Here is an 18,576-nt window from a genome sequence, read left to right as displayed (position 1 = left end):
TCCAAATAAACAGTGTCACAAGTACAGAAGAGAGAAATATTGTTTAAGGCTAGCACATGGAAAAACAACTTAGAGGATTTAGCAGCTAAAAGAAGAATGAGTCAGCTGGTGATGTGCTTGGTCAAAACACACAGTCATACATGCATATACATATACCCCAAAATGCTAAGTGGAAACTGCATGAATTAAAAGAGGGGTATGTAGGGACATTGTCCTTTGGGCTAGGTAGGCACATATCAGTTGGACCACATCTGCAATACTGGATTTTACTGAAATCTTGTATTTTCCTTTTTATTATGAGAAATTTCAGCTCAGTGATCAAAGTCTTCAAATAGTTAAACCAAAAGAAGAATAGGGCTGCTTTGTGTGGCCATAGAGAGCAAAACTATGATCAAATATTGGGTATTATGGAGGAGGTTGTGATGGTGGTAAGCCTTCAAAGAAAGAAAGGCCTTTCAAGAATCAAACTTGATAATAATGAAATCAGTTGCCTCAATGGTAGAGAGCTCAGCATCACTGGAGGTGGTCACACAGAGGTAGCATGTGCCCTAGTTACAGAATCTATTAAGGGGATGACTGCCTCAAATATGTAGGACAGAAATGAGAAGCCCCAAGCTTGCTTTTAACTCTAAGGTAGTATTTTCTACTCTGACTACTTTCCTGTTGTTACTACTACTATGCTAAATACTATGCATACATTATCTTGTTTATTCTTTCTATCAGCTAGATAATTTGCATATTTTATCCCCATTTTACTGCAAAGTTGACAAGCTCAGGAAAAATAAATAGTTGGCCAGAATTAAGCAACCAATACATGATAGACAGGGCTAAAACTGGGCTACAGAATTTTCAAAAAGAATGATACATTCTGAAGGTATGTTTATAATAAACATTTTCATATGTAAAACAATGGTTTTTGTTTTTGATTTTTTAAACACTTTAGTAAAATGAAAATGTTTTATACAATCTTTTGAAAGATAAAATAGTCTCTCTTACTAACGTACTTGCTTTGACAGGCATAATAGTTGTCAAGGCCCGGGGGAGGGGTCTTAAAAATCAGTCAAAGGAACATGTTTCTTTGTATCATTTCCCAGTTTTAAAAATGTATACTTCTTGGACAATGTGTAATAATCATTCACCCATTCATTATTATTTTGAGCAAATATTTATTAAGCACTTACTATGTTCTAGACACTGATCTAGTTTTGGAAATACAACTAACAAGGTAAACAATGTGCCTGTCCTCATGGAGTTTCCATTTAGTGGCAGAGGCAGCAAACAATAAACAAATTTATAAAATAACTTCAAGTTATAAGGCGTAACACATAGAGAGAAGAAAGTGGTTGGTATAAATACAGTGAATAGGTTGAATTTAACTCATTTTAATAATATTATGCAAGTGGCTGTTTTGGTCTATTAAGATTAGAGCCATATGACTGAATGCAAATAATTTGTGTTTATAAATGACACAGATATTTAAGTAACCTGCTGACTCCTAAGACACATCTTTTTAAATCATGGAATTTAAAAGTGAAATATTTTGTCCTCTTACCTGCTCACAGAGGAATAAAATTGATGTGTTGCCTTCTTAATATCACTTAAATGTTTGAAATATTGACTTATTTTTCTCCATCTTGCAGGCTTGAAATGTTCTTGTAACTTATTAGGAAACTGTGTTAGAGTCTTACTGAATCCAGATCAGTGTCCTTAAGAATTTAAATGTTTGTTGAATTAATAAATGAAAATTGAAATGTCTGGACATATAATTAGAATATAATTTTCAAAATACTGCAGAATAACCATAAGCTTGCAATTTTAGGAATTGTGTGCAGGAAGAAAAACTCAAATTCCTGTAAATCCTCTCTCAATGAACAATATATTTGAATATCTGCTATTTGTCAGGCACTGATGGATATGCAAAGATTAATAGGCCACAGTCTGTCCTCATGGAACCCACAATTCAATGAATGAATTGTGTACAAGAAGAAAAACTTAAATTCCTATAAGTTTTATCTTAATGTGCAATATGTTTTAGTATTATATTATTGTACAACCATATTGCAACATATTGTAATGATGATTAGAACATACTAAGTGGAGTAACAGAAGCACATACAAAGTGTGTGATAGTGGCCAGGCGGTGGCTCACGCCTGTAATCCCAGCACTTTTGGAGGCCGAGGCGGGTGGATTGCCTGAGCTCACGAGTTTGAGACCAGCCTGGGCAAAACGGTGAAACTCTGTCTCTACTAAAATACAAAAATTAGCCAGGCATGGTGGCAGGTGCCTGTAATCCCAGCTACTCGGGAGGCTGAGGCAAAATAATCACTTGAACCCGGGAAGCAGTGGTTGCAGTGAGCCGAGATTGCACCACGGCACTCCACCCTGGGCGACAGAGTGAGACTCGGTCTCCAAAAACAAGAAAGTGTGTGATAGTGTAGAGTCAGCAATTGCAATTAAACTGGATTTGCAAGAAGGCTTCACAGGGGATGTAAATTTTGGAGTAGGGTTCAATGGTTGAAGAGAAGTTCACTAGCAAGTTCACAGAGAACTGTGTGTAGACACAGACAACAGCATGTACAAAGCTCAATGACTGCTGAGTATTTGTGTGACTTTTGCATACAACTTGTGCAGCTTGTGGAAGACGAAGGATGATATGCAAATTGACTGATGATATTGGAGGATCTGTGGACTCTTGTAAAATGATGGGCTGTTAGCTAGCAAACAGTGTGGAACATTTGAGGATTTTTAATAGTTCAGTGATAGCACCAGATTTTTAGAAAGATCGCTCTGGCAACTGTGAAAAATGGATTTCTGGGATGCAGAGGAAAGCTAACAGAATCTGGAGGCAAGATGAGCAGGAAACTGTTTTCATACTGAAAGGTGTTGTGCTATTGAGAGGTGAAGCAAAGGGACAGATGTGAGATTTCTGTGGTAGAATTAGCTGGGTGTGGTGATCAGTTGGTTTATGGGATTTGAGGAAGTGGGACATACTAAGGGCAGATTAGAGTATTTTAGCCTCGAATAATATGAGTACAGGAAGAATCTTTTCTTAGTACCTAATTAGAAATTATATTAAAAATATAAAGATAAAATATAAAATTAAAACAAAATTAAAAAGCATATTTTATTGGATAAAATCATAATCAGTCTATCTAGACTTTATAATGTATAATCTTCATTTTCACTTTTATATAAGCAGAATTAATGGAAGTCAATTATATGATTTATAAAGCAGTACATTTGAGTTTTGTTTAAAAACATAAAAAGAAGCTATTGTTCAAAAGTGAATCCATGCTTCTGGCTAGCCACAACATTTGTGAAGAAGAATCATAAAGGGGATAACTTTAATTCAAGTGAGATCAAGGCAACTGCCAAATTTAATGAATGCCAAAAGTACGCAGGGAGAATGAAAAAATCCATCTGAAAGCATTCTGATTTTTTAAAAAGTCAAAAAATTTGAGTGAAGGATTAATCAAAGGATTAAACCAATTTGAAATTATTAAAAAATTATGTTCATTACAACTAATTAAGTTAAAATATAATTTATTTTTAAAATATTGTGTTCTAAAGTATGCTGACATTTTATCCATATTTTTTCCTTAAGGTGTGCCATGTGTTTATATATGATTCTTAAGTGGGTAAAACTAGAGAAAGTGCCCCTTATTGTGTTGCCTTATATTAATGTTGTTTGTAGTTATTATTGAATTCAGTATCTTTTACCTGCCCGGAAGCATCATCTGCTATGGCACTTTCTCCTCCATTGTTCCAATTCTCCTTCCATTCCTTCCTTCCACAGATACATATGATAGAGTTACTATGTCAGCAACTGTGTTAGGTGTGTGAGATATGGTAGTAAACAGAAAATATCTTTACCCTCACTAGCTTATACCCTGGTAGAGGATACAAAAAATAAACACAGAAACACATAAATAAAATTCGAAAAGTGCTAAGCGCTCTAAACAACAACAACAACAAACCTAGGGTAGTATCACTGAGGGTTGGCAGGGTGCAGATGGGAGAGAAAGGATGGAAAAAGGCATCACCTTATTTTGGGTGGTCAGGGAAGACCTCAGGGAGAAGATGAAGATGAGACTAAAATAGTAAGGAGGAGCAAGTCATCTGCAAATAAGGAAGAAGTGCTTCTGAAGGAAGGTGCCGCCCTGCATCTTAAGGCTGGCTGAGCTTGGTAGACTCACAGGATAGCAAGGGCCTGAGTGGCCAGAGCTCCATGGGAAGAGTGGTGGCCAGGCAAGCAGGCACTCTAAGGTAAGACTTTGCAGGCCAGAGGGTGGAATCAGCACTTCACTCCAACGACATTAGAAATTCCTGGAGTGTTTTAAGCAGGGTATGACATAAACCAAGGGGCAGCCAGCAATTCAGTTAGGAGAATATTATGAATAGTCCAGAACCATTTCTAGATGTTTGGCTTTACTAATGGGATGGAGGGTGGGGCCATTTTCTGAAATAGAGATGGGTGGGAATAGCTTTGAGGGAAATTCAGAAGTTTCCCTCTGGACCTGAAACATTTTAGAGACCTATTAGGCCTCCAGAGGAAGATGTCAAGGAGGCAGTGAATGTCTGAGTAGCACACTTCCTTTTCTATTATAAATATTTGCTGAACTGTTTAACAGTGAAAATTGCTGAAGCGGAAAGTAAAATCTTTACACGTTTGATTGTTTGGGTTCTGGAAGATACAGCATAGGAACAATGCTGCATTGAAAGCTTTACAGAATCACAATGAAAATTTGGTTAAAATAAAAAGAAATAGGACTTTATTTTGCTACTTAGAACAACAACAAAAAAGTAGGAATTCATTAGGTAGTTAGTGCCTGTTCATTTCTGTCTTAAATATTTCTTGTTTTATGAACTATAAGGAATCAACACTATTGAAGCTACACCATAGCTGATGGATTTTTTCAAAGGAGATAGAGTATTTTAAATTTAAATTATATCTCAAATAAAATCTTAAGGCTGAATCACGACTCATAAACCATTCTTAAAAATGGCTTTAGAAGTTATTAATAGTTTTATTAATCCTGTCATGAAACAGTGACTGTCAAAGTACAGAAACTAACATATAAAATCTTAACTATAAAAAAATGGTCATTGCATCTCACTTATTTTTATTTTTATTTCTTTGCAGATCATATATTTTAGTTCTCTGTTTCCATATGTGGTACTTATATGCTTCCTCATCAGAGCATTCCTTTTAAATGGTTCAATTGATGGCATTCGCCACATGTTTACCCCTAAGGTATGTACCATATTTCTATTTAAGGCTTATGATCATGAAAGTATTATGTTTATTGTTAAAATATTCTAAGTTATATTTAAGGAATAATTGTTCTAATATATGTACATTAAACTTTTAAATTATAGTTGTTAACCAGTCTAGGAAAAAGCAGCATTTTTTATGTATAATTATAGCCATTTATCTCCATTTTTTATATCCCATTTTGATTTTAGAGTAAGGCTACCACTATTTCAACTTCAAAAATCTCTCTTTTATAATAAATTTATTTCTAAGTTTTATACTGATTAGACTTCAGAATTTTTCAGTCTTCATTTACTCTTTCCCCTTTATTCTAGTGGTTTTTAACCTTTTTGTGTCATGGATCCATTTGAAAAAGTGATGAGGATTTTCTTACCGAAAAAAAAAAAATGAACATATTAATTTGCTTAGTGTATCCGGAAGTTGACTGATCATCTGGAATCCATGGACCCTAAAATAAGATTAAGAACCCTAAAATACTCTCTCAGAGAAAATCAGTGTTTTCTTTTCTTAGTTAATTTTTTTGAGGCTTTGTAGTTTTGTAGTTTTTGGAAGAATATTTATAGTAATCAGCTTGTGAAATTCTGTAACTTCTATAGATGCATATATATTTTAGGAAAATTCTCATTAGACTCCATCAGGGGCTCAGAACTTATAATCCATCATGCAACTTTGTAGAGCTAAACTCAACACTGGGCACACTTAACCTGGTTAATCATAAGTGTGGACTTAATCATAACTTCTTATACTGATTTAACAGGAAACAAGTTTTTGATTTTATATATATATATATATATATATATATATATATATTGCACCCCACTATTAGTTTGCTAATACTATCATAGGCAGACATTAAGATGAAACTGTCTAAAGATATGATTTCAAAATTAGTTTAGAAATTAAAAGTTATCTGAAGGATGAATGTGCAGGCAGCATTGTGCTGTGAGATTTGGGCATAAGGGATTAGCTTCTCTGGAATTCTTTGTCACTCCTGGCAGCTGCCTTGATACCGCGTAAAAGAAGCTGTGTTCTTTGTGTGTTTAGTTCTGAGTTGGTATTCATTCTGTAGTAGCAAAAATGCTGACACTGGTGTCTGGTTTTCTCAGCTACTTCAAAATTCCTGTTTAACATTTAGAGTTCTTGGAACTTCTCTGTGAACAACTAGTTAAGATTTACGAGTTTCAGCCACACTATAATTTAAATCTGCTACAAATGGGCCACACTTAATGACCAAAAATACTTATATGTATAATATTGAAGAAAATGTTTTCTGAGTTCAAGACAACCAAAATTCTGTGTGAATTTCTAGAATGTATTCTTTCTAAACTGACAATTGCTTGTGACAAAATTCTAAACATTTGATTTAGCTAGATATTTTAGAATTTAAATGCTTATATGTAATAATTCTATATAGCCCCAGTACTGAAAACTGCAGCATGAATTAACATTTCTGACCTAGACTAGGGATCACTATTAAAATGTTAGTTTTCCTTCAGCTAACTTTTCATTGAGTGTTGATAAGACTCTATTACATTTCTGTAGGATGTGATACTCAATATGAGAAGTAATTGTAATTTTTTAAAATTTTACATTGTTTATGTAGGGGAGAAAGTACATAAGCACATCAAATACTTGTGAAACAGTGAGTGGAGATTTAGTTCAGAAATTGGGCTGCTGGTAATGTCTTTAGTTAACAGGTCTTTTCTGCCACCTAGTGGCTAAAGCAGAGATAGACAGTTGAGTGTATTTTAATAGAATATGATGTAGCAATGATCAGTAAACAATGTGCATATGTTAATTGTTCATAAATTATAAAGATAATCATGATTATGTTTAATAAGCATATTTCATAGATTTTAATAACCAAAATTAATTGAAGCAATACATCCTATTGTTTGAGAGAATATGGATTTTGGAATCTACCTATGTTCTTATTTCATCTCTACCTCAGAGCTGCTGTGTAAACTTAGGCAAGTTACATAACCTTCCTAAGAATCAGTTAATAGTAGCAACAGCTTCGTGGGTTGTTGTGAGTACTAAATGAGTGAAACCATGTAAAATGCTTACCGGTGTGTTTGCCGCTATAGCTCATCTATGTTATCGGTTACTGAGCATTTTTAGAGTGTGGTAGGCACCGTGGTAAGTGGTACACTTCTTATTATTCTGATCTTTCTGAAGAAGCTGAAACTCAAAGAGGACACGCCATTTGCCATTGTTTGAACTATTTTAAAATTACTAAATGGCAGAATCAGAATCTGAAACTCTCTGTAGAATTCGTGTTCTTAGTCATGTTTGACATGGCTCTCAATAAAGGCAATTTGATTGTAATGGCAAAAAGAGATAAAATGCCAATTTAAACGCTATTATTACTGAAATCAAACGGAACTGTTTATTAAGGTCTGGGCCACACATGGCTGATCTGAATTGTTTCATTTAAGTTTTGATTATATACAGTGATAATTATCTAAGACATAAAGCACAACTACATGAAATATCTGTTCAATATTTAATATCTGTTCAATGTCAGAACTTTGGATCTGAAAGAGTATCTTATAGACAATATAGGTGAATTTCTTCAATTTTCAAAGAAAAATCTTTTAGCAGACTTTTGAATGAATGAAGAATACATATGTGAATATGCAAAGTACAAATAGTTCAACTCTGCGAAGTTTATAATTGTTTTCTGCTTCAACCATTAGATTAACAGCAGAAAACACAAAACATGGAGTGTTAGTGAAGCAACTATTAACTTTTATTGGTAATTGACCTGTTTTGCTATGGAAAGAATAAAAGACATAATGGGAAATGATTGAGGATAATTAATTTTTCTTCATATTCTCATTTCATATTTCCTTTGATATTCTTAAAATATTTAAAAACCACCATGTAAGTAGAAAATCCCCATGTACTTAAAATCTCCATGTAAAGGACTGATCAACTTTCTTACTCATAATTATTTGTTTCCTAAAAAATAGATGTTTATGCTTAAGAACATATTATTTCCCGATTTAAATAAACTTTGGATGCATAAATATCATTGTATACTCCATAAACAGTAAATTCCATAAAAAATTAATTATTCTGAAACATTATTTTGTAGCTGATTCTATTATGTTTATTTTTAAACAGCTTGAAATAATGCTGGAGCCCAAGGTCTGGAGAGAAGCTGCTACTCAAGTGTTCTTTGCCTTAGGTCTGGGATTTGGTGGTGTCATTGCCTTTTCAAGCTACAACAAGAGAGACAACAACTGCCACTTTGATGCTGTCCTGGTGTCCTTCATCAATTTTTTCACTTCTGTCCTGGCAACATTGGTGGTGTTTGCAGTTCTGGGCTTCAAAGCAAATGTCATAAATGAGAAATGCATTACACAGTATGAATACTAATTTCCATTTGCCTTTTTTCTTAGTTTTTATTTTGTTATTTATACTTTTATTGATACATGATAGCTATACATATTTATGAGATACATGTGATAGTTCGACACAAACATACAATGTATAATGGTCAAATCTGGGTAATTGGGATAGTCATCACCTCAAACGTTAATCATTTCTTTGTGTTGGGAACATTGCTCATTCATTAGCTTATAATGGCATAGTCATTCACAAACTATACACCAAAGAACTCTTATGTGCTCATTTGTATGTTGTTTTATTTTTCAGAAATTCAGAGACGATCATGAAATTTTTGAAAATGGGGAACATTAGTCAGGATATTATTCCCCATCATATCAACCTTTCAACTGTTACTGCAGAAGATTATCATTTAGTTTATGACATCATTCAAAAAGTGAAAGAAGAAGAGTTTCCTGCTCTTCATCTCAATTCCTGTAAAATTGAAGAAGAGCTAAATAAAGTTAGTAAGCCATGTTTGAGCAATAAAATAATTATCATTCACTTGAAATATGCATTATCCAGCAGACTCCCTTCAGGAAAAGGGCCTTAAAATGCCCGAAGAAGCTCTTAAAATGCCCGGAGAAGCTCCTGGGTATTATAAGTCCTTCAGAATTTACATTCTTAATTTTAGAGAATATGTTTTCTTAAATGGTAAAGATTTGCTTTATTTTAAAAAGTTATTTCATTGATTGAGCCACAATAATTTAAAATATGAATATAAAGTGATTTTCATCATAGAATGATGATTAGTCTGAAATCTTTCTTGCTATAATTTTCAATACAGAATTAGAATTATGGATCTCATTTACATATACATGATTGCTTTGATGCATGAATAATATTTAAAATAGAAATTTTAATAGTTGTGTTCCACAAGTCATGATCAAGTTCTTTTTTTTTTTTTTTTTGAGCCGTAGTCTCTCTCTGTCGCCCAGGCCGGGGTGCAGTGGTGCGATCTCGGCTCACTGCATCCTCTGCTTCCCAGGTTCAAGCAATTCTCCTGGTCAGCCTCCCAAGTAGCTGGGATTACAGGCACATACCACCACACCTGGCTAATTTTTGTAATTTTAGTAGAGACGGGAGAAGGCGGTTCACCATTTTGGCCAGGCTGGTCTCGAACACTTGACCTCATGATCCGCCCGCCTTGGCCTCCCAAAGTGCTGCGATTACAGGCCTCAGCCACCGTGCCCAACCGATGAAGTTCTTTTTCTTAGCTATGTTGTATTAAATAAGAAATAGGTCACCATTAATAAATGTCCTTATATTGGCTGCCACTGTCTCCTGTATGTCGAAAAGGAAAATATAATGGAGAAATTAGTCACTAATTATTTGCTTTAAGATAGTTAACTGTACTTGAGACTAACATAAAGAATCATGTGTGGATATTATTCATTAAAAAGTAAAGCCATCATTAATATAAAAACCTTGAATTCCTTAAGGAAATATTTAATTAATTACTAATGTACCGTTCAAAGTTTTTTTTTTTAAATTCTCATCTGTCTTTATGAGACAACACAATCAACTTGAAGTTTGGTTATAGGTACAGTTAGTTAGACAAAGTAAGTTGTTATTTTACAACTCAATATTTGTGATATTTATAAAATAAACTCACATTAATATTTGCAAGTAATTCAATTTCTTTCTGCCCAATTGGAGTATCTGTCTTTTTATTCATTTTGTTATTAGTTTTGACTGGAAATTCATTGTCTCTTCTGAATTATGCAAACCAGTATATCAGCCCAACTTTTTTTTTTTTTTAATCAGGGAGGTAGAAATATCAGAAGTAAAAAAAGGTAAAGATGTCGGTTTTTTAAATTAAAAATTGGCTTTTTATAATCTACTTATTCTGTTCACATCCTTTTATTTTGCATTTGCAGTTTTCTCTTAAATCAAAACAAGTTTATTATTCATAGTGTATATGTATATATATATATAACAACAATTGATTGAGCCACTTTGAGGTAAGGTAAAACCAAATTTTTAAAATCTTTATATATGAGCCAGAAATAGTTGTATATATATATTTGTATTTATATATCTATGATAATATGTCACTATTCATATTCATAAGCTTTAACAAAACCAAAAATATTATGTATTCTTTAATATAGTTTTTCATTCTAGGAGCCTTGTGAAATAGTTAGTATATACAACACAATCGTGTACTCTGTTTATTAATTATAAAGAAAATTTCATTATTTGGATCCGCTTGATCTAATTAAATCCAGGTTCTGAGAATGACAACATGATTTATCAGGTTAAGAGCTGATGTAAGCATGTCTATTTCCAGCAGTCCTGGACATTATTCAGAGATCTTTCCTCCTCATTGTAACTGACATATAGAGCCATTGTTTAATAATTACTCTGTACTAATGTTGCTATTTTGTGTATTTTGCAGGCTGTTCAGGGGACCGGCTTAGCTTTTATTGCCTTTACAGAAGCGATGACACATTTTCCTGCATCTCCCTTCTGGTCAGTGATGTTTTTCCTCATGCTGGTCAATCTAGGCCTTGGCAGTATGTTTGGAACCATTGAAGGGATTGTCACGCCTATTGTGGACACTTTCAAAGTGAGGAAAGAAATTCTTACTGGTGAGTTTTTTTGTATTTGACTTTTCATTGAACAAATCCAGGCCATTTTATTCTTGGTGAAAGATTAGAGATGAAAAGTGGAAAGTCTTATATTTTGAGTTTTATTAATGTCTATTATCACTATTTATTATTGTATACATTGTATAATTTATTTTATTTTATTTTAATTGTATAAATTTTATTGTATATATAATATAATATGGATGTTTTAACATAAATTATATTTTATCATTTATAAAAAATATTTATTGTTATTCATTAATAGTAATGCATTATCAAGAATGACTGACACTAGAATAAAGTCATGGAGTGTTTGTGTATAATTTTTATACAAGTCAAATAATCATAATTAGAGCAGTTCAGATGTGATATTCCTATCCAAAAAGTGCATAGCTGAAAATGATAAACCTAAATCCCGTTCTCATATACAGCAGCAGTAGTAATTTACTAGTAGTTAATGTCTCCAAGTAGAGAAGAAAATAAAACAATTTATCAATATGGATGGTAGTTAATAGGTCCAATTTACAAGTGATTATTAAAGTACCAGTTTAATGCATCATACTCCCATTTAAGGGCTATAAAGGATATAAAATAAATTATAAGAGATATACAAATATATAAAAAACTCTTCTCCAAAAACAATAACACTAAAATTAAAATCAGATTGCATAGATAAGACTTACAGCATGTAAAATACTGATAGCATAATGGATTTTACATATAAGAATTCAAAAGAGTCTAGGTCATCTAAATATATGATGGAACTGTCAGAGAAAGAGATGGAAGTTGAATTGGAAAGAGGAAGGATCTTCTCAAGGGTCAGAGGATAACTAGTAAACATACATAAATGAAGATAAAGGCAACAATAAGAAAGCCAACCATACGAGAGTACAGAAACAATACTGGTAAGTGATGTAAAATAAGATTGGATACAAATTTTATAGAGATGACCATGAATGCTGGGCAGTGGTGTGCAATTCCCCAAGGCTTTTTTTTTTTTTTTTTTTTTTTTTTTTTTTGAGACGTAGTCTTGCTCTGTCGCCCAGGCTGGAGTGCGGCAGTGGTGAGATCTCAGCTCACTGCAAGCTCCGCCTCCCGGGTTCACGCCATTCTCCTGCCTCAGCCTCCCGAGTAGCTGGGACTACAGGCGCGTGCCACCACGCTTGGCTAATTTTTTGTATTTTTTTTAATAGAGACGGGGTTTCACCGTGTTAGCTAGGATGGTCTCAATCTCCTGACCTCGTGATCCGCCCGCCTCGGCCTCCCAAAGTGCTAGGATTACAGGCGTGAGCCACCGTGCCCAGCTCTTTCTTAGCCATAAAAAATTTACTAATAATATATGTCTAAATAAGTCTCAAATATATACCTTTATCATTTGCTGCTCTGATAATTATGTCTGTATGTGTTTGTGCATGTGCATGTGTGTGCGTGTATAAAACAATTTAATTTCAGCAGTTTGTTAATATTGATAGCTATATATCCACAATTCAGCTGAACAGAAATGAGAAACTGCTTTATATTATTCAAGAAAGTGATTTCTACTTAATATGAAAATCCATATCCTGCCTGACATGCAGGCTAAAGTCATTTTTGTGTTCTTATCCTTGCTCACCATATCCAAACTGTCCCCTCCTGTAGTAAAAGGCTTGCAGGTTAAGGAAAAAGTAACAGTGTAAAGGGAAAATCACACAAAGTAGTATTTTCTAAGACCTTCTGGAAGACTTATTTGGAAAGAGCAAAGGGGAATGTACCCTCTTTCCCACTTCTTGTTTTTTGGGATCATACTGATACTTCAAATCGTAGTTGTATTTGACCTCAATGAAATATTACCTTATTTTCTTTGGTAGGTGTGTTTACTTCTTTATGCAGTAAGATTTAGGCAAATGAATTACTCATTATCTTTTTCCCTCACATCTCCAGCAAAACTCTTACTGTCTGTACCACTTATAATGCACTTTTTTATATTTGCCTCATACTGGGGTGTAATTAGGAGATAGTGAAAGTGACACAGGCTGTTGAGGCAGACAGATTTGGGTGCAGATCCAAACTCTGCTACTTCCAGCTTGAGAATTTAAGCACATTACTTAACGTTCTTCAGGATCATTTCTCTCATCTGTAAACAAAGCAATACATTGTTCAAATGGGATGTTATAAAAATTAAGTAAGAGAATGCAATATTATTTTATACTGTGATAAGCATTTAAATTTAATATGCAGTAGAATCCAAGTAAATGTTACTTTTCTTATTCTACATTATATGTTTACATACGACATTCATTTCTGTAAGATGTAACTCACAGCACTAGTATAGTACTTAAGAGATGGAGGTAATTTCTTCATGTCACACATACTTGCTGAAATTGTTAGGGAGTGTTCATATGATTGACTCCGTGGGTGTCTTTTTTCCTTAGCTGCCATTACTACTCTACTTCTTTCAAGTTTACTCACCTCTGCCGAAATGTGGTTGAGAAATGGAATGCAGTCATCTTTTACCTTTGGAGGCTTCTCTGCTAATGAGCACAAAAGAACAGAGTCTAACAAAAATATGGGAATATTATATGAATTTCAAAAACTTTTCTAAGTAGTAGCTGGTCAGAAATTTATGCATCTGTTTCTTAGCTATTACTGGGGAAACTCTTTTTAGATGATTTTTCTTAGATGTTATGTGGATGATCAGATTGCTCAACGCCATTATAATTTGTTTCCAAACTAATCTGTTCAGGCAAGATAAAGATATAAATGTGGATTGTTGCTGAGGTTAAGTCTGGTCAGATTTTTCCACTTATGCTTGAAAAGTAACCATATTTCAATCAAATATATAATATGTATATTTCATAATAATATAAGCAATATTAGTCTCATTATCAATTCAAAAATCTCATCTATATTTCAACACTGTAGAACATTATTAAATGAATAAACGACCTATAAATATTTGGTGCCTGAAGAAGTCACTTTGCTATTAATTATACGAATAGAGTATGGAAATTTATACTTTTAAATTTTTCTCTAAACTTTGACTCATTTATTATTGTACTTGGTAAATGAGTTTCCACGGGCTCAGGGAGATGAATTACTGTCTTAGAATAAATTTGTATGAATGTTGAGGCTACACCCAGGTAACCTAATTCCTAATAGGTTATATGCCATGTATCAGGAAAGGTATTGCCTGTTTATATGATGGACATGTTATAAAAGTTTTAAAAGTTTGAATATAATAATTTATAATAAAGTTTAAAGGACTTGTCTCTGAATAGAGTCTCATTTTTTCATTTATTTCTTTTGTCTAGTTATCTGTTGTCTTCTGGCATTTTGTATTGGCCTGATATTTGTGCAACGCTCTGGAAATTACTTTGTTACAATGTTTGATGATTATTCTGCTACACTGCCTCTGCTAATTGTAGTCATTTTGGAGAATATTGCTGTATGCTTTGTTTATGGCATAGATAAGTAAGTATATTTGCTTTTATGTATTCACTTTTAATCTCTAGTTTGAAAACATCAATTATCAATGTTCATTTCATTTAGAAGAGGAAATAAATGAATAGAGGGAACAATTCTTTAAAAAATCAAACCTTTTGCAGGCTCTCACTGATTCAACAGTTTTGGTAAAGTACATTTCCCTGTTGGGCAAATAGAATTATATAGGATGTAATAGTATGTAGAATTTTAGGTCTTTGATTTGGTCCTGGTTATCAAATAGCTAACTTTCAGGATTTAGTAAGTATTGGCAGAGTTCCAAGAACCTTAGTTTCTTTTGAGTTGTTTATTGTTATCTACATTTCACAGATAAGGAAAATCAAGCTTAGAGAGACACCCTGTGACTTGCCTGTCACCCACCTGGACAGCAGCAGACCTGGGTCTCATGTCCATTTCTGTTTAACTCTAAAGCTTATCTCCTAATTATATTGCTAAATTGATTTATAAGAGGAGTGCATGTGTCATAATGCCTTATATAGCAGGACAATATTGGGAAATGATATTTTCCCAGGTCTGAGATGTATATGTCATTTGCTGCACAGAAACATTATTTTTATATAGAGTCATTACTTAAATTCACTATATGCATAAATAATAAATAAATTCACTATTTATTCATAAATTCATATCAAATACACATACTTTTCACACCATTCAGGTACACTGATGTGAAAAGTGTATGTATTTGAAATGATGTGAAGCACCAGAGTTCTCTCAAGGGAAAAAGACCTTTGGAGGATTTGTCCAATACTTTTTATAGTCACTGTCTCTAATCACATATATGGGCTGAGAGGTAGTAAGATCACCAAGTTCATTACAGCCCTATGTAAAGTAGTAATGCATGCACCTTAAGTGAAGGCCAGAGTCCTTTTAAGCAGCATAAAGAATATTGTGGGTATTGAATGAGCTTTATAACAAAGCTTAGAGAATGTTTTTTGTGGTTGCCAAAAGCTCCAGGTCAGGAAGCTTAGGAGAACTTACATTTAATAATCATGTACTGCATAATAATAGTAGTAATAGCTCTTAGTGTATAATCCAGCAATCATGCTACTTGGTATTTACCCAAAGGAGTTGAAAACTTATGCCCACTTAAAATTCTGCACGTGGGTGTTTATAGCAACTATATTCATAATTGCCCAAACTTGGAGGCAAACAAGATATCCTTTAGTAGGTAAATGGATAAATTGTCATACATCCAGACAATGAAATATTCAATCCATGAAAAGACACAGAGGAAATTTTAATGCACATTACTTAGTGAAAAAAGTCACATATGAAAAGGTTACATATTGTAAGATTCCCCTATATTATAATATGGAAAAGGTAAAACTATGGAAACAGTAAAAACATCAGCAGTTAACAGGGGTTGGGCCAGATCCAGGGATGTATAGGCTGAGCACAGAATGTTTAGGGCAGTGAAACTACTCTGTATGACACTGTAATGGTGGACACACGTCATTATACATTTGTCCAAACCCAGAGAATGTACTACACAAACAGTGAATTCCAGTGTAAACTGTGGGCTCTAGGTAATAATGATGTGTTAACTTATGTAGGTTTATCAATTGTAACCAATATTCCACTCTCGTGGGGGATGCTGATAATGGAGGAGGTTATGCACATATATTGGTAGGAGCTATATGGGAAATCTCTCTTCTTTCAGCTCAATTTTGCTGTGAACCTAAAATTGCTCTTAAAAAATAAAGTGTGTAATCAAAAAATACTCCTTGTTAACTAACATGATCCATATCTTACAGATGGGAAACTGCCCCTTCTTTTACAGGAGGATACAATATGTTAGCTGTAGAGCCAGTACTGTAACCTTGACCTTCATTTCAAGGCCAGGTTTCTCTAAGCTTTACTAGGCTACTCAAAACTCATAACCTGTACCATGATGGAATTTGATATTGTTTTTGGACTGATCTGTAAAAAAATACATTTGTAATTTAGATTTCCATTTAGACAGTTCGTTATTCATGATAGACTTACTAAAGAATCTCTCTTTTTAATGCTAGTGTTCCTGAATAACACTATTTATAACAACAGAAGAAAAAATACTACTACTAATAGATGCATCTGTCGATTTTGTACCATATGTGAGGTAGTATGCTAAGCATCCATTGTTTATGGTTCTAGTAATAACCCTCAAAGGTGGGTATTATATTATCTTTTTGGAAAACACCAAAAATGAAGCTTAGAGAGATTAAGATATACATCAAAAGAACACAGAACTGTGATCTGAAATGAGGTCTCTTGGTCTTCAAAGTTCATATTTTTTCTAAAGGGCAGGTATAGAATTCTTACATTGAAGATGTCCTTTAAGATTCTGGAGCAACTTGGAAGAAATGAAAAAGGGAGGAGAAACATAGAGATTAAGACTGGGCCAGGTGTGGTGGCTCACGCCTGTAATCCCAACACTTTGGGAGGTCAAGGTGGGCAGATCTCTTGAGGTCAGGAGATCGAGACCAGTCTGACCAACATGGTGAAACGCCATCTCTACTAAAAATACAAAAATCAGCCGGGCGTGATGGTGGTCGCCTGTAATCCCAGCTACTCGGGAGGCTGAGGCAGGAAAATTGCTTTAACCTGGGAAGATGAGGTTGCAGTGAGTCGAGATTGTGCCACTGTACTCCAGCCTGGGCAACAGGTGAGACTCTGTCTCAAAAAAAAAAAAAAAAAAAAAAAAAGAAAGAATGGACTCAAGAGACATAACAATTCATAACAATTAGTTATTATATGTAGACCTTTTTAGAAATTTGGAATGTAAAAAGAAGAGTTCAGAAAATATAACATTGATTAGGTATATTTGATGATATTAAGGAATTATTATGCTTTTATTGCTGTGATATTAAGGAATTATTACTTTTACTAATTATTACTAAAGTAATAGTAAAATTATTAGGAAAAGTAGTAATTAGTAAAATTATTTACTAATAAGTAATTATTACTAAAAGTAATAATTCCTTGATAGAATAGTATTAATAGCATAGTAATAATTCCTTAATAGATAATTACTTAATATTTCTTAATAATATTTAAGCAGTAATTACTAAAAGAAATAATTTCTAAATAATTCCTTTTTGTAATTATTACTTGTATTACTAAAAAAGAGACAAGAAATTTTTAATATACTGAAAATATTTTGTTTATAGAATAGAAAGTTATCAGTAGAAGGAGAAATCAATAATTGGCTTAAGAGAGCTTTCCCTAAATAAAAATTATAGTACTTACCTGGCTTCATTTTACTTTATAGTCATCTTCCAAGAGGAACTTTGATACAGTATAAAATGTCATAGGGTATCAATGGTAAATGTTTGTCAGACCATTAATATAATGCACATTTTTTAAGGTTTAGCAATATTAAATTAAGGAATAATTAAATACTTTCTTTTTATTCAGGTTTATGGAAGACCTAAAAGATATGCTGGGCTTTGCTCCCAGCAGATATTACTACTATATGTGGAAATATATTTCTCCTCTAATGCTATTATCATTGCTAATAGCTAGTGTTGTGAATATGGGATTAAGTCCTCCTGGCTATAACGCATGGATTGAAGATAAGGTAAATACAAAATAAGGGAATTACATTTTTAAAAGATACATAAAAAGCTTTTTTAGAGGGCTTTTTCTTTTGTCTCCATCACAGTATTTTTTGCTGTTTAATGAATGGCATAGCTTTTATGCAAGGATATGAGATTTACGTTTGTGCTCTGCCCCGAGCATATGTGATTTTTTAAATACATTGTGAATGTTTTCAACACATGTGAAACACTGACCTTGTCCTTATTAAAGCAGATATATCCATCTTAACACTGATGAACAAATAATTATTG

The 18,576-nt window shown here is 33.3% G+C and overlaps 1 protein-coding gene across 1 annotated transcript in view; it reads left to right on the top strand.

The window, feature by feature from the left end:
• Nucleotides 1-18,576, top strand: part of SLC6A15 (solute carrier family 6 member 15) — a 57,166-nt gene that overhangs the window by 30,964 nt on the left and 7,626 nt on the right. Inside the window, exons 6-11 of the mRNA XM_003811644.7 lie at nt 5,145-5,255; nt 8,406-8,647; nt 8,940-9,132; nt 11,071-11,263; nt 14,554-14,713; nt 18,143-18,305. Coding sequence (XP_003811692.1) covers nt 5,145-5,255; nt 8,406-8,647; nt 8,940-9,132; nt 11,071-11,263; nt 14,554-14,713; nt 18,143-18,305 — 1,062 coding nt within the window. The remainder of the gene's footprint in view (nt 1-5,144; nt 5,256-8,405; nt 8,648-8,939; nt 9,133-11,070; nt 11,264-14,553; nt 14,714-18,142; nt 18,306-18,576) is intronic.

The sequence above is a fragment of the Pan paniscus genome, chromosome 10, assembly GCF_029289425.2.
Source record: "Pan paniscus chromosome 10, NHGRI_mPanPan1-v2.0_pri, whole genome shotgun sequence".
In the NCBI taxonomy this organism is placed as follows: Eukaryota; Metazoa; Chordata; class Mammalia; order Primates; family Hominidae; genus Pan; species Pan paniscus.
Note: the sequence above shows the minus strand (reverse complement) of the source record. Positions and strands in the feature narration are given on the sequence as shown.